This window comes from Gekko japonicus, unplaced genomic scaffold, assembly GCF_001447785.1.
Source record: "Gekko japonicus isolate JY-2015 unplaced genomic scaffold, Gekko_japonicus_V1.1 scaffold2068, whole genome shotgun sequence".
Taxonomy (NCBI): Eukaryota; Metazoa; Chordata; class Lepidosauria; order Squamata; family Gekkonidae; genus Gekko; species Gekko japonicus.
In genome coordinates, this window is record NW_015165307.1 from 211,476 (window position 1) to 228,468 (window position 16,993).

Here is a 16,993-nt window from a genome sequence, read left to right on the forward strand (position 1 = left end):
AGGGAGGCTGCGGCGCAGGGGAAGTTTGGCGGCTGTTGCTGGGGGCGGCCGGAGGAAGGGGGGCCCGCCGGCGGAGGCCGTCGCCATGGGCAACCGGGGCATGGAGGAGCTGATCCCGCTGGTCAACAAGCTGCAGGACGCCTTCAGCTCCATCGGGCAGAGCTGCCACCTCGACCTGCCGCAGATCGCCGTGGTGGGCGGGCAGAGCGCCGGCAAGAGCTCCGTCCTCGAGAACTTCGTCGGCCGGTCAGTCAGACAGTCAGGCAGGCCGATGATGATGATGATGGGGGCGGGGGCGGAAAGAGGGCCGGGCCGGACTCGGGCCGCACGTCTCCTAGCGTCGCCCCCCGCCGCCGCCGCCGCCACTGCGGCCGGGCCGCGCCTGGGCGGAGACGCCACTTCCGTCGCCGGGGCCTGCTCCCTCTCGGGCGTCCTCGGCCTCTCGCCCGCTTCTGCGCCCTCCTCCTCCTCCTCGGCTTGCTGGGCAGCCGGCCCGCCCCGCTCGTTTCTCGCGAGAATGGAGCTGGCCGGAATACCGAGAGCGGGAGAGGTTGGGGGAAGGGCCCCGGTGGGAGGCAGTGGCCGGGCCCGGTCTGCTGCCAGGTCGGGCGGCCAACTCCTGTGGGGCGAATTCCTGGGCACTGGGCGGGTGTGGCCCGAGGGAAGGAGGGGCTGTTCACAGGGCCGGCTCGCTCACTAGGCGAACTAGGCGGTCGCCTAGAGCAGGACAGCCCTTAGGGGCACCAAACTGCACCCGGCCCTGTACTCCGGGAGTTTCTTGATTATTTGGGGTTTTCATTGGTGGGTGCACGGGGCCCCAGAAGGGATCCTCGCCTAGGGTGCAAAATAAGCTGGAGCCGGCCCTGGCTGTTCAGTGTAAGCTGAGTGAGTGAGAGCCGGCTCACCGTTTCCTAGCCTCCGGCTCAAACATTTTTGTCTTCGCTCAGGGAGGACAGGGCCACTGTTCCCTCTAAGCTGAGTTAGTGTGAGCCGGCTCACAGTTTTTTAGCCTCTGGCTCACACATTTTTGTCTTGGCTCAGGAAGGAGGGCTCCAGAGCAAACTAATTGATGCAGCAGCCAAATCTCTCGCTCACCACTCTAATGACAGTCGCTCACAAAGTAGGATTTTCGCTCACAAGACTCCACAGCTTAGAGGGAACATTGGACGGGGCTCCAGAGCAGACATAATTTAAGGAGTCGCCAAATGGCTCGCTCACAGCTTTCATGCCAGGAGCTCACCAAGGAGGATTTCCGCTCACAGGACTCCATGGCTGAGAGGGAGCTTTGATGTGGAGGGGTGTTCCCTCTCAGCCGAGTTAGTGTGAGCCAGCTCACAGTTGTGTGGCCTCCGGCTCACCCATTTCTGTCTTCGCTCAGGAAGGATGGCTCCAGAGCAGACTAATTTATGCAGCAGCCAAATCGTCCACTCACAACGTTTTAATGCCTGGAGCTCACCAAGTAGAATTTCCGCTCACAGGACTCCACAGCTTAGAGGGAGCATTGATGTGGAGGAGTGTTCCCTCGAAGCTGAAATTAGTGAGAGCCAGCTCACAGTTTTCTAGCTTCCGGCTCACACATTTCTGCCTTCGCTCAGGAAGGAGGGCTCCAGAGCAAACCAATTTATGCAGGAGCTGAATCGCTGGCTCGCAACTTTAATGCCAGTGGCTCACCAAGTAGAATTCTTGCTCACAAGACTCCACAGCCTAGAGGGAGCATTGGCCATGACCAGTGTTCCCTCTAAGATGAGTTAGTGTGAGCCCAGCTCACAGTTTTCTAGCCTCCGGCTCACATGTTTTTGCCTTCGCTCAGGAAGGAGGGCTCCGGAGCAAACTCATTTATGCAGGAGCCAAATCGTCCGCTCACAGCGTTTTAATGCCAGTGGCTCACAAAGCAGGAATCTTGCTCACAGGACTCCGCAGCTTAGAGGCTATGATCAGTGTTCCCTCTAAGTTCAGTTAGTGTGAGCTAGCTGACAGTTCTTTAGTCTCCGGCTCAGGCATTTTTGCCTTTGCTCGGGAAGGCTGGCTCCAGAGCAAACCAATTTATGCTGTGGCCAAAGTAGCATTTTTGCTCACAGGACTCCACAGCTTAGAGGGCACATTGGAGGGGAGGTATAATGTGGAGTATAATGCCCTAGAGTCTGTTCTCCAGGGCAGCCTTTTGCTCCAGGAGAATGGGCCTCCAGCCACCACCTGGAGATTGGGACCTATAGCCCACAAGGGTAGCCCTGCAAGAGCTGCAGAAGCCCTCCCAGCTGGCAGGGAGAAAAGGCCAGAAGCCTCGGTCTGGCTGGCAGCCAATGACTTCTCGCTCAAGAAATGAATGGGGCCCCGGCTGTGGCATCCTCAGAGACCCCTGTTGGAAGAGCACCGTTGCCGGCTTGGACAGGGTTGGGTGGGGAGGAGGCGCTTTTCCGTTTGTCATGGGATGCTGACATTGTGAATGGAAGTTGTGTGTGGGGCATTCATCTTTCTCTGTCCTGTGGCTGGCTGCTGAGCTGGGCTGGGCAGTGACGTGTTCTCCTGTCCCCTCTGACCCTACTTCCGGAGTTTTCCCCGGAATGAATTGCAGGGCTGGGCTTAAACTTCTTCTCTTTATTCCTTTTTTTTTTTTTTAGGTTGTTTTTAGCCCGCCTTTCTGAGTAGGACTTAAGGTGGAGTACACAGAGTGAGTCAGTGCAGATCAGCAGGATGGGACAGTCAATGAATGATACAATAGGAGTAGAAAAGAGCAAGAGTCCAGTGGCACCTTAAAGACTAACAAAATTTGTGGCAGGGGAGGAACTTTCATGTGCGACTCGCGAAGGCTCATACCCAGCCACAAGTTTTGCTAGTCTTTAAGGTGCCACTGGACTCTTGCTCTTTTCTACTGCTGCAGACAGGTTAACACGGTGACCCGTCTCGATGCAATAGGGTTACAACTGTAGAAGCTTGGAATCAACCAGGCCCCCCCCCAGAAAAACCAGCTTCCCCCCCAGCTGAAGTAAAGCATTAACATGGTACTTTAAATGATGCAACGATTGCATAGTAGGGTTCTATTTACAGCAAGCTGTATACACAGTAGTATAGACCATAGTCCCGTCTCATATTTCCTAGTAACTTTGTAAGCCATTCAGTGCAGTGCCAGCCCTGTTACCTGCATAGAAAAGCTCTCTTGAATTATTCAGTTTTGCACAGTTTGCCAAAAACCCGTAGAGTCGGCGTCTTCCTGACCTCATCCTTGACTTATTCGGCAGGTGTGGCTCCTCTCCCTCCTTTCCTTCCGCTGAAATCTTTCTCTCTCGCCCAGATACTTGGATCTGGTTAATACGTTATGTATTTATCACTTAGCAGTGAACGTGTGAGCTGATTCCACGAAAAAGACCTCTGCATTAGGATGTGGTCTGTTGTTGATGTGGTCTGCGTTAGCATGAGGTTTGCCTGGTCAAGTCGTCAGGCAGTTGTCCGGAGATTAATAGGTATGGAAATAGCACATCCTGTTCCACCCTTTTCACTTGTAAAGCCTTAAACAACCAAGCTGAGGTGTGCAAGTTGACCTTGACACTTGAGCGAATGATGTGTTCCTTGGAACTGACACTGTTGTCCTCTTCTCCACATGTCTGCGAGAAGCAGTTAGGTACTAGGCATGAGGCCTGTCTCTGAAATAAGTGCTGGTGTATCTTCGGATGTAGGAAGCAGTTCAAGTGAATAACTGGAGGGTCGAAGGCCCTGCTCTCTGTTGAACCTCAGGTAAGTTGAGTCTGGTAGTAAGATGATTTATTATTTATGTAGATATTAATACTCTCCTGTTAGCTGAAGTGGGGACCTGGACAGTTTACGTTACATTTAGATTCAGGTGGGTAGCCATGTTGGTTTGAAGCAATAGAACAAAGTTTGAGTCCAGTGGCACCTTTAAGACCAACAAAGTTTAGTTAAACAGTTTAACAGAGCTTTGTTGGTCCTAAAGATGCCACTGGACTCAAACTTTGTTACATTTATAACTTTTTGATATGTCCATACATAGAATCTTTATTTTATGACTGTTCCGTATAAAATGGAAATACATAAGATTGAGATCTGGAGGCAGGTGGAAGAACTTGCCTGGCTCCTCGAGGGGCTGATGTGTTACTACTATTGTGCTCCTGCCGTTCTGTTGCCATTCTTTGTGTGTTGATAGTCTTCCTCTCATTCCTCTCCATTTGTTATAAGTTGCAAAATCTGTGGGTGTGGATGGGCCAGGTGTGGTCAAAGAGGGCTTAGGGCTAGCCAGTTTTTAAAAAGTAACTGGTTCATTTACTGTACGAAACTGTCCATCGGTGGTCATTGCCTCTGGGCAGTGAAGTTTCTGTAAACTAGAAAAGTTTATCTCTCCCTGGCTACCTTTTCCAGGCTGCTAATATGCCATAATGTGTCTGGGTCGGCAATCCAGTAAAACATTTTGCAGTCTATTGGCTAACGGAGATTTGTCGGGTGGCTGTAACGTCACTATGATAAAGCACAAAGTCTACCTGTTTACTTGGTAAGTAAGTAAGTGTTTGGCATATACATGTTCAGGATACATTGCATAAATTGATACAGGGAGGGGCTGTGGCTCAGTTGTAAAGCATCTGCTTGGCATGCAGAAGGTCCAGGGTCCAATCCCTGGAATCATCATCAGTTGAAAGGATCAGGCAGCAGGTGACGTGAAAGGTCTCTGCTGGGAATTCTGGAGAGCAGCCGCCAGTCTGAATTGATAAGACTGATCTTGGGGAGACGGGTGGTCTCAGGCCGTGTAAAGCAGCTTCTTGTATTTATGTGAATGGCTGTGTCCTTGGTGTTTAGGTTTTCTAGATCTGCTGCATTCCCGCAGTCGGTTACAGTGCTGTGCCATGCAGCATTGCTTCAGTCTAAGCCCGTGGAATTCTGCATACTCCGGTGTGGTTGGTGGCCTGATGTGATGGGGTGCGCGTCTGGAATGGCGGGACGCAGTGTTCCCTCTAAGCTGAGTTAGTGTGAGCTAGCTCACAGTTTTTTAGCCTCTGGCTCACGCATTTTTGTCTTAGCTCAGGAGGATGGCTCCAGAGCAAACTAATTTATGCAGTGGCCAAATCGCTGGCACACAACTTTAATGCCAGCAGCTCACAAAGTAGAATTTCTGCTCACAAGACTCGACAGCTTAGAGGGAACACTGGTGGCACGGTGTCTGCCTTCTGAGGGAATTGGTCCAATGGTTGTCTCTTTTGAGGAATCCCATAAATGCTGTCAGGCCCTTGTCACAAGATCCCGGGGGCATCCGTTTAGTCCCAGGTTCAGGATTTTCTTTTGTTTTTTTGCTCTGCTCCTGGCTGTATATATTCCCACCCTCGTAGAACTGAGGCCAGTAATGTTAGAACGGTTTCTGAAAATCTTGATGATGGAGAGCCAGAGATGACATCTATGAATGTTCAGCATGCCTCGTTCCTGAGTTTGTGCCAATCGGCTCTCCAGTCCTGTCACTAAATCTTGTTCTTCATTGTCAGCCCATCACTGCTTGTTGGGGAATTAAAGGAAGGAGGGAGGCTGAGAATGGGACGGTTGTCTCTGTCCTGTGCATGTTTTCCTGTGAAGCAACAGCACTTAGGGAGCATTCTTCTTCCTCCCTTCTTCAGGAGCGGAACTGAGAACACCTCCTGTTGTACGAAACAGTTGTGGTGATGGGATCTGAGTGCGGGTGGATCCCTTGGCACAGTCTAGCCTGACCAACCTGATCTACCAACCGTCCTCTGTGGAACCACATTGCTTTCGTAACAGAGGGTAGACTGTTGCTCTCTGGGCCGTGACTGGGAGGCTTACTAGGGTTACCAGAGAGACCAGAACTTCTGTCCACGTTCAGTTTCTTCAACCTCACTTCAAAGGACTTATTTTTGACACAAACAGACACAGGCAGGCAGACGCACAGGCAGGCAGACGCAGGCAGAGACAGACAGGAACACCATCTCCATTGCTTTTCTTTGGCTTGTGTGCCTCCTTCCTCCATTGGCATCCCCTTTCTTCAGAACAAGCTAGTGGCTGCTGTTTAGTTCTGTAGTATGTCAGGGTTGAGTGGAGCCTTGGAGGTCGTCGGGTCCTGCCTCCTGTGCAGTGCATGTCTCCTGTCCTGGCCCTGCTCCGTACCTGGCCTTGTTTAGCCCTCAGCGGGATGGCTGTAGCACGGGCCCTCAGATCTGTGGGGCAAGTTAAAGAGACTTGTCATTTAGTGCCCAGCATGCTGCACTGTCATCATTGGGAGCAGTTTTGACCTCTGTTTTAAGCCAGGTCCTCAAGTCGATCCCTCTTATTTCCCCCTGCGTCTGAACACACGAGTGAAGCTACCTGATACTGAATCAGACAATGGGTTGGTCCATCAAGGCTGGTATTGTCTACTCAAACTGGCAGCGGCTTTCCAGGGTCTCAGGCGGCGGTCTTTCACATCACCTAGTGCCTGGTCCTTTTAACTGGAGATGCCAGGGATTGAACCTGGGACCTTCTACGTGCCGAGCAGATGCTCTATGGCTGAGCCACGTTCCCTTTGCAAATGGCTACAGAGCTTCATTCTGGCAGGGGACAAGAGACCACCCTTGCGCTGTAGTTCCCCGCCTGCCCCTTTGACCGCTGTTCCCAAGTGGCAGCGGGCCTCGGTAACGTTTTCAGTCTGAAGAGACTTGTCCAGCACTGATTTTTCGTAGTTAAAAGCATCTTGCGCTAACACCTGCGTTTGAAATATAAACAGTCTCTTTCAGTATATCAACAGCTATAATCCTGGATGTATGTTTTAATCCGACACCGGCCTCTCTGAATGCTTTTGATTATTATACTTGGATTTCGTGGGCAGCCAGGTGCAAATGTTTTCCTTGGCTGATTGCTGTTCCTTCCCCGATTGGCTGTGGATGGGCTTAACTGTGTTACCACAAATATGGGACAACCTCACGGTATAAGACATCTGCAGTTTCCTGCCTGAACACGTCGCTCAAACCCAACGTGATGCTTGGAGTGTGGGTGCTTTTGTGAGCAGGTGTAAGGCACCAGGTTGCCATGGCATGTTAACATCTCACACAGTGCCAGGGGTGGAGTTTCAGGTGGGACCAGGCGGTTTAGTTTTTATCTTGACTTCTCACGTAATTCTTATTTGTGTTAACGTTGTAAATGGTTAACCTTTTACCTTAACTTTACTGTTCTCTTAAGAGAAGTTAGGAACTGCGGTGGCTCAAGTGGTTAAGATGCTGAACTGCAGGCTGTGGAAGGTCGGTAGTTCAGCAGTTCGAGACCCGAGTGTGCCGCATGATGGAGTGAGCTCCCATCTCTAGTTCCAGCTCCTGCCAACCTAGCAGTTCGAAAGCAAGAAATTGCAAGTAGATAAATAGGTACCACCTCAGTGGGAAGGAAACAGCGTTCCGTGCGCCTTGGTGTTTAGTCATGCTGGCCACATGACCACGGAAACGTCTTCGGACAGCGCTGGCTCTTCGGCTTTGAAACGGAGATGAGCACTGCAACCCTAGAGTCGGATTCGACTGGCTTTCGAGCAAGGGTACCTTTTAAGAGAAGTTATAGAAAGACTCTGAAAATTAAATTTCAGTTGATTTGTTTTAGAAGCTTAAGATTTTAGTTCTGTGTTTGTGGCACTGTGTATAAGTCTAGGTGGTGGCATATTGATAACAGTGGCTTTCACGTAATCTATGGAGACATGACATCTCCTTGGGCTTGGGTTCCACCCTTTCTTAGTGCAGACGTTTGAGATGTGGCTTAGTTTAAGTCTTCTTGGCTTCTTGGAATGCAAGTTAATTATTAAGTGGCTTAGCTTTTCCCTCGAACCAAAGGCTCTTGGATCCTGAATTGTAATATTATACAGTAGTTGTGAGTGTGGAAGGTGAGGGAACTGAAATAAATTAGTCATGCTTACTGGCACAACGATATACCAGATCCACAAGTTGCATTAGTGAGTGTACTTCTCTTGAAAGCCAGGGTATTCCGGTGACTGGGTGGTTGAACTGGCAGACTGAACATCCTTGTCCAAAGAAGCTAAAGGTTGTAGCTGATACACGTCTATCCCCTTAATAGCAATGTGTGTAGTACTATCACTTCTCATACAGTTTCCTGTGAAACAGACATGGCTGTTTTTTGTCAGAACTGGTTATGGCATTGTGTTTGCTGCTTTGAGATCCAGGAATGGCACTGGCTGAAAAATGGCAGAACAAACAAGCGGGTATCGTGTTGGAAGACGCCACTGTGATTCTTAATGTGGGAGCATTGCTTGGTTTCTGGGCTTCCCAACGGGAGTCATCCTCAGGGCTCACTTCTCCCTCCCATCCTGTATTCTTCTTCTTCTTTAAGATGTGGTTACAAGAATGAACACCAGAACTCAGAGCAGAAGCTTTGGTGTGCAGAGGCCTAAATATTTAATTATGTTGAGCGTTTGGCTTTTGAAATGCGTTGTTTGCACCAATATGGAAACCAGTATCTGATTGTGTGGAGCAGTATCTGTCCGAAGCCAAATGCAGCTTTCAAAGGCCCGTTGGCCTAATTGTACTGGCGTGTGAAAGGCTCCCAAAGGACTCAATTCATATAATAAAAACAGTCCTTGTCAGAGGATTGGTCATGTTTATTTTTCTGTGAACAGTTGTATGAGAGAGACACAGCCGCCTTATGAGTTAGCCTGCGTACATGTAATACTGCTGGACCATTTTTCAGTGATCACTTCCCAGGGCAGATTAAGAACATGAGAACATAAGAAAAGCCCTGCTGGATCAGAGCAGTAGTCCATCTAGTCCAGCATCCTGTCTCACACAGTGGCCACTCAGTTCCTTCGGAGGGCCAACAGCAGGGCAATGAGGTCAAGGCTTTTATTAGAACATAGAAAAAGCCCTGCTGGATCAGAGCAGTAGTCCATCTAGTCCAGCATCCTGTCTCGCACAGTGGCCAACCAGCTCCTCTGGAAGTCCAACAACAGGACATAGGGGCCAAGGCCTCCCCCTGACATTGCCTTGTGGCTCTGAGATATAGAGCAGGGATGTCAAACTCATTTGTTATGTAGGCTGGATCTCACATAAATGGGACTTTGTTGGGGCAGGCCTCGTGTGTCATAAAATGTAATGCCAGGTAGCAAAGATATTAATTTTATAAAGGACACTGACAAACACAATTAAAGTTTTTTAAAAATTTAAAATGCTAGCATGCTTAAAACAGTAACACTCTTGCCATATTTTGTTTATTTAACAGACACCTCCCAAATCTCCCCCCCCCTTTAAAAGATGGAAAGTTGGGGGGGGGTAGTGGGATTTGGCAATGCAATTTTTAAAATAAAACATCAAGAAAAAGCACAAGGATCACAGCAGAAACTAAAACTAAAAATATAAAATGCTCTGAGACTAGGAAAACATGAAATGGCTGGGCATTGCAAGCTCCCTCCACTCCAGTCAACTCTGAATGGCAGTTGCTCTCCAATTTAATGTCTCCCTTTGGCTGTGGGTTCCCAGGTTATACTTACTCAGGCACCTGTTCTCAGGTCCTTTCAACAGAGACAAGCTGGTTCAAAACTTCAGCCCTTTATTTGCAAGGAGACAACACCAACAACTTCAGCTGGCATACAAACACTGGAAACTGAAACTACTTGAGTTCTACTCCATTGAAGTACATTGCAACTTTTAAAAAAGTTGCAAAGAGAATGCAGAATGGATTTTCCATTACGGTTTCTGGGCCCAGATAGACTACTCTGGGACTGGAATGACAGCCCCCCAGAGCGGAATGATGGTCCCTGGGAGTAGCAGAAGTGTTCTGGGAATGGAATGTGGAGCCCCAGAGTGGAATTCCATTCCCAGAATGTAGCTGCTACTCCCAGGGACCGTCATTCCAATCCCAGAGTAGTCTGTCTGGGTCCAGAGACCTTAAAGGAAAATCTGTTCTGTATTTTCTTTGCAACTTTTTTGTGCTTTAGCCCAGAGGAGCTTCCTGCTGGAGGAGAAACCGGTGAAGAGGTGGTCACTTGACCACGGAAGCCTCCAGGGTGGCCTTGAGCCCGTCACAATCTCTCAGCCTAACCTACCCTCACAGGGTTGTTGTTTTGGGGGGCTAAGGGGGGGCGATATGAAAAGCCGCTTTGAGTCCTTGATCAAGCAGAAAAACGGGATATAAATAAGTTATGTTAAAACAGTCAAAGGTGACACATAAAAATAAAACAAAACAAAGCCTGCATACATGTAATTATTTCTAGACCGTCTTTCAGTGATCAGTTCCCAAGAGGGATTAAGTAGGTAAAGTTAATTAAGGTGCATTAATTCATTTGTCATTTGCATGGCATTAAGTTACATTTAAAAAACCAGAAAGGTGGTGCATAAAAATAAAACAGAACAGAGCCACTAATTTGTGTGGACTCTTACACAGAATTCTCCAGAAAGTTTCCCTTCCTGTGAAAGCAGCAAGCGAGGGCTATCCAAAGGTCCAGGAAGAAGGAGTACTGTCGTTCTGGAGGCTCCGTGCTAAAACATTTTCTCTTTGTATTCGGCAGTGTAATGGTAGCAACAGCAGGTATTCTAAGCATGACTTCATTAGCAGATATTAACACCGAGGAGAATGACCTCAAGGATTAATAGATTCTGGTTGGTACCGATGTTGGTCCGAAGCAGCTGAACAAAGTCAGAGTCCAGTGGGGCACCTTTAAGACCAACGAAGTTTTATTCAAGGTATGAGCTTTTGTGTGCGTGCACACGAAGGCTTGTACCCAGAATAAAATGTTGGCTTTAAAGGTGCCACTGGACTCTGACTTTGTTCTTCAAGGATTAATAGTTAGGGCTTTAAATGTTAGGCTTTAAAGGTTAGGACCGGTCCCTGAAATTGGATCTAGAAACATGCTAGGAGCAAATGAAGACGTTTCGAAATAGGTGTTCTGTGATCAGAATCGTTTATACTTTTTATTTACATGTTTCTTGGATGAAAAATTTCTGGAACCTTTGAAGCCACGGGAAGAACGTTTTCCTTTTCCTGAGGGGGAAAAAATGGGAACTTTGGACAACATTGAATCACATGCAGTACTTTCCTATCAAGCCTAAACATATTTTACTGCTTTAGTAACATCGAAGTGCGGCATCATTAATAACTGAACATATAAATTATACCAGTTGGAACATTTATGGCCTGCTGCATCCTTTGTTATCTTTGCATCTTGAAATTAGAAAAGAAGGTTTTGCCCGGGGGGGGGGGGGGGGGGACCTAGGACTAGCAGCACATTTGGGTATCAAGTTAAACTTTAAAACATTGAAAGCATTGAATTCTTTGTTGTTTTAATCAAGCAGACCGTAACACATGGTTACTGGAATTATTCACATTTAAGCAATAAACATATTGCTCTGTGTGATACAGAGTGTTGGACTGGATGGGCCTTTGGCCTGATCCAACATTGGCATCTCTTATGTTCTTATGTTCTTATCTCTGAATGTACTGTAAATGTGGGAGTTGCCATTATCTTATGCTGAAGGTGAGATAACATATTTAGTGCCGAACTCATTTGTTAGGGTTGGATCTGACATAAATGTCACATTGTGGGCCGGGCCATGTGGACCATAAAATGTAATGTCAGGTCTGGGAGATATAAACTTTATAAAGGACACAGGTAAACCCCAATTGATATTATTTTTTAACTTAAAATACAAACATGCTTAAAACATTGACACTCTTGCAGTATTTCCTTAAAGTATCTCCCTGATGCCCACGCTTTCGCTGCTGGTTACTTATTAGCAGTGGGATAGTATACAAGGACATAATGAAGAAGAGATTGGATTTATACCCTGCCCTTCACTCGGAGTCTCAGTGGTTTACAAACTCCTTTCCCTTCCCCTCCCCACAACAAGCACCCTGTGAGCTAGGTGGGGCTGAGAGAGCTTTGAGAGAACTGTCCTTGAGAGAACAGCTCTGACAGAACTATGGCTTGCCCAAGGTCATCCAGCAGCTGCATGTGGAAGAGTGGGGAATCAAACCCGGTTCTCCCAGATTAGAATCTGCACACTAAACCACTACACCAAACTGACATAATGCACAGCCTTGGTCATCTGGCAATGAAGGTAGTGACCAGTTGCTTGCAGGCCGAATAAGAACCCTGGATGGGCAGGTTTTGGCCCGTGGGCTGTACATTTGACACCCTAGCTTTAGTGAATAAAACCTTGTGTAAAAAAAAATTCACTAATTCCAGAAGGAGAAAATATTTCATGTGTGTTTTCAGTGCTTCCCACAATTTCCCAGTGTTTTCAGTGGAAAAATCTTTGGGCTAAAAGGCTTTGGGAAAAAAATCCCATTTATGCTGGTATATTTCAAGTGTTTTTTTCTGGGCCTTCACAACTCTGGTCTTTATACCCTATAGAAGAAAGTTTTAGTCCAGTGGCACCTTTAAGACCAACAAAGATTACTTCTGGGTATAAGCTTTCATGTGTGTGCACACTTGAGATATACATCTGAAGAAGTGCGCGCGCACATGAAGGCTTATACTCAGACCAGCACAGCGACCCACCTGAATCTATTCATCCCCTGTGTGTTGCTCCTGCCCAGCACCTCGGTGGGATACTGTGTCTCCCCACTCAGGCAGACGTGGTAGAAATGCAGTCCAGCTTGGCGGCTGGGACAGGAGTGTTCTTTTGGGTGAGGGAGAGCTGCCGATCCCAGCAGTCCCCGTTCAGGGGGGTTTCGGAGCAGTGTTCCCTCTAAGCTGAGTTACTGTGAGCTAGCTCACAGTTTCTTAGCCTCCGGCTCACAAATTTTTGTCTTGGCTCAAGAAGAATGGCTCCGGAGCAAACTAACTTAAGCAGCAGCCAAATTGCTCTCTCACAACTTTAATGCCAGCGGCTCACAAAGTAGAATTTTTGCTCACAAGACTCCACAGCTTGAAGCAGAAGAAGAAGAGATTGGATTTATACCCCCCGCCCCTTTCACTACCCAAAGGAGTCTCAGAGCGGCTTACAAACTCCTTTCCCTTTCCCTCCCCACAACAGGCACCCTGTGAGGTAGGTGGGGCTGAGAGAGCTCTGACAGAAACTGCTCTTTTTTCAAGAACAGCTGTGCCAGAACTGTGGCTTTCCCAAGGTCATCCAGCTAGTGCAAGTGGAGGAGTGGGGAATCAAACCTGGTTCTCCCAGAAAACTTGAAGAAAGCGATAGCAGAGCTAATCGCTTCGACGCTCGGCAGCTCATCGGTAGAAGCGAAAGCAGAGATCAAGGTGGTTTATCGATCCTACTCTAAGTATATTAAGCAAAATAATCTACCGGGCGAGATTGTTGTCAAGTTTCTCCGAAGGCAGGTGAGAGATGATATTCTCAGAGCGACAGCAGTCAACCCCCTGCAGCTGGGAGCAACAACTATCAGGGTCCTAAAGGACACCCCATTTGAGATTCGACAGAAAAGAAAAGCCTACAAGGAACTTGTTTCAACCCTCCAGTATCAACCAGATTTCGTATCCCTGGAATTTCCCCGAGGGTGTGGTGTTTAAATATAAAGACAAAAGGGAGAAAATTGACTTGGTTTTTAAAGCGGAAGAATGGTTGAAGCAGTTTCATGGATCGAAAAGGGAAGAACAGCCAGACGGAGGGGGCCAAGCAGACACTCTGGAAGAGATGGACGGAGACCCAGGAGGAGCAGAAGGTGGCACGGCCAGAGATGCATATGATTTGCGGCTAAGGGGACCTAAGTAACTCTTTGGAAGTTAAAGACCCGCAACTGAAGAAGAAGATGAAAGAGACTTTGTGTTCACTAAAAAAAAGAAGAAGAAGAAGAAGATAGACAATTACTAACACGGACTCACTAACTCTTGAATTCATTGACTTAAACGAAAAGTTATTATTTTTATGACTAACTGGACACTAACTGTTAAAGACCTTCCTTTCTTGGGCTTTTAGTTATAGTATGGGTTGCTTTATTTGCTGTCTTGTACCCTGGGGTTTTTTATTTATTTATTTTCCCTCCCCTTTTCTATTTTCTGTAGTTGTGTAGGTGTAACAAAAATAAATAAAGCTACCCTGTTTTCAGGGGATTAAAAACAAACAAACAAACAAAAAACCTGGTTCTCCCAGATTAGAGTCCACGCACTTAACCACTACACCAAACTGACTCTCACAACTTTGGAGGGTTTGGTTTGTAGTTTTCTTCTGGGTAGCTTTCCACCACTTCCTGATTCTTCCCTTGGTTGCTGCTGGGAAGTCACCATATTGTGTATGTGTGCGGTCAGGCTGTGGTCAGGAATCAAGGCAATATTTCTTGATTAAATTGGCTTTATTACTGGGATACACAACTCTGGACTAAATGTAGTCTTGGTCTGCGTTCGACCGGGAAAAGGAACAGAGAAAGGTCGCTGATCTGTTTCAGAGAGACTTAAACAGTCTTGAGCATCTGCTCTCCCTTCCTCGCCAGGAGTTGCAAATGGGTGTACGCCTAAAGTGGATGCAGTGCTTCTCCATAGTCATGCACACACACCCACACACAAGGGGCTGCTCCTTTTCAGGTCCCTTCCAAAGGTTCTGAATCCAAAAAGCTGTCCAGCCCAGCTTGGCCCAGAGTGAGAAGAAGAAGAGTGGGATTTATACCCGGCCCTTCACTCAGAGTCTCAGAGCGGCTTTCAATCACTTTCCTTTCCTCTCCCCACAGCAGACACCCTGTGAGGTTGGTGGGGCTGAGAGAGTTCTGAGAGAACTGTGACTGACCCAAGGTCACCCAGCTGGCTGCACGTGGAGGAGGAGTGGGGAATCAAACCCAGTTCTCTCAGATGAGAGTCTGTCGCTCCTAATCACTACACCAAATTAACTACTACGCCAAACTGGTGTTAACATAACAAAGAGAGGCCATGTTTTCACTCCTGGCCTCGGTGCTTTCTCAGGGCTGGTGAATTATCCCAGTCATGCCCCATATTCCCTCATCCGTTGCACCCAAAGGAGCCTCCCAACTTCTGGGGGTGGTTAGGCTGAGGGAGTGACTGGCCAGAGGTCACCCAGCAAGCTTCTATGTCTGAGTTGGGATTGAACCTGGGTTTTCCTGGTCATTGTTCGATACTGTAACCATTATACCTGAGGGAGTGACTGGCCAGAGGTCACCCAGCAAGTTAGGCTGAGGGAGTGACTGGCCAGAGGTCACCCAGCAAGCTTCTATGTCTGAGTTGGGATTGAACCTGGGTTTTCCTGGTCATTGTTCGATACTGTAACCATTATACCATCCGAATAGTAAACACAGGACTGCATTTTGGATTAGTTGATGTTTCTGGACCTTTTTCAAGGGCAGCTTCAAGAAATGCTCTTGGTCTGAGTCATGCAAGTGTGAGCGTTGATGATAGCTGGGTTTTGTCTCCCAGCAGCAGGTGCAGTTGGCAAGCCAGCCAAAAGCCTTTAAAAAAAATAAACCCACAGCTCTCAGCTGCCCTTTCCTGGGGTGCAGGCTTGATCCTCAGTTAGGGGTGTGGGGCGTGTGTGACTCCATCGTGAACAACCAGGTCCTCGGGCAGCTTCATGATTGAGATTTCTATCTTCTCAGCCTCGTCTAGATTGAGCTTTGCTTTGATTTTTTACCCAGGCTGTCAAACATTGGAAATGCTCGCTCAGTAAAGACGCTCCCACATCTGGTTCAGTTGGAAATTAGAAATAGAGCTCGGTGCTGGTGTAGTGATGACTTTAGGCTTTCAGATCTTTCAGAAAACCACAGGAAACCTTACTGAGTCTCTTGAACAGCTCCGGAGGGCGATTCCCGTGGGAAGGAACAAGAGTCTTCCAGCCCCGCATTGTGGCATCTGTCCTCTAGGGGCAGAACCATTGCAAAATGGTGCTTCTGACTCCAGTCCTCCAAGGCCAACGCAGTTGTGTTATTGTGGTTAATGGTATCAAAAACCCAGGGAGGGCTTCAGAAGAACGAACAGGATTGGATTCTTCATCCAGCATAAGTGATCAGCCAGAGTGACCGGGACACTTTCCAGCCCTGATCCAGGATGAAAATGTGACTGATGGGGATCCACAAAATATGCTTGAACCGGGGAGTGCTTTGGCATGGTTTTCTCTATTGCACATCTTGATCATGGTTGTGGAATTCCTTCTGGCGAACAGAGGGCCATGGCTGAGTTTGGCTGGGTAGACCTCTTGTAGCAATGCCTGGATTTGCGTCGCCGTGTTGCATAAAATTAAGGTATCGTAAGCTGGTTTGTATTGCCTGAGTGTAAATCAGGCTTTGTGGAGCTTTTTAATGCAGTCTGCAAATTAGACACGGCACGGAAACTGCAAGGTTTGGTCCAGAAGTCTGCATTTCCTGCAATCCAGTGCATCTTTTACTTTGAAACGATTTCTGCTAGACGGTCTCCGCTTAGATTTAGGAGGCTTTTGTCCAAGGCCGACAGGCAGTGCCAGTCCTATGTGGAGCTACTTCAGTCAGCCCCGTAGCTAGATAGTTTGCATTGGGGGGGAGGGGGTGCACTGCGGGGGCATGACATCACTTCTGGTGTCACAAAAATAAATAAAAATAGAGAGAGAAGCAGCCGCAGCGAGGCCCAGCCACAACAGTCTCTCTTGGTCTCCTTTTAATGTCACAAATGGTTGAAAATTTTGGTGGAGTCCTCAACATTTTAGATCCAACCAGTTTAGCTTCAACATCCCCCCCCCCTTTCAGATGCAGCAGACACTGGGCAAAACATGGAGTCCTGCACTTGCAGCTTGCCAGCTATTGAGGTAGTCTCCAACCCGGGAGATTGGGAGGCTGCGGGGAGGGGAGTTGTGGGTTTGGGGACAGAGCGACCGCCTTCCCTCCCCCTCTTTCCTGCGCATCCACCCCCTGCCTTGTCTGCTTTACAATCTAGCCCTGTGTCTGCAGTGGCCGGACATCTGGGGAGTCCACAAGTGTCAGTACACTCAGCATCTCGCGGTGGGAGGTGGGGGGGAGTCTGGCCTCGGAGAGCGCTGCTCCAGCAGGGCACACAGAAGGCCGGCATGACAGGCTTCCCTCCCTTCCTCCAGCAACCAGGGACCCTGCCGGTGACTGTTGGCAGCAGGGAAAGACTGGCTCTGAAAGGCTCCCCCCC

General features: G+C 48.3%; 1 protein-coding gene across 1 annotated transcript in view; it reads left to right on the forward strand.

The window, feature by feature from the left end:
- DNM2 (dynamin 2) overlaps window positions 1–16,993 on the forward strand; it is a 103,325-nt gene continuing 86,332 nt past the window's right edge. Inside the window, exon 1 of the mRNA XM_015410445.1 lies at window positions 1–246. Coding sequence (XP_015265931.1) covers window positions 86–246 — 161 coding nt within the window. The 5' untranslated portion in view covers window positions 1–85. The remainder of the gene's footprint in view (window positions 247–16,993) is intronic.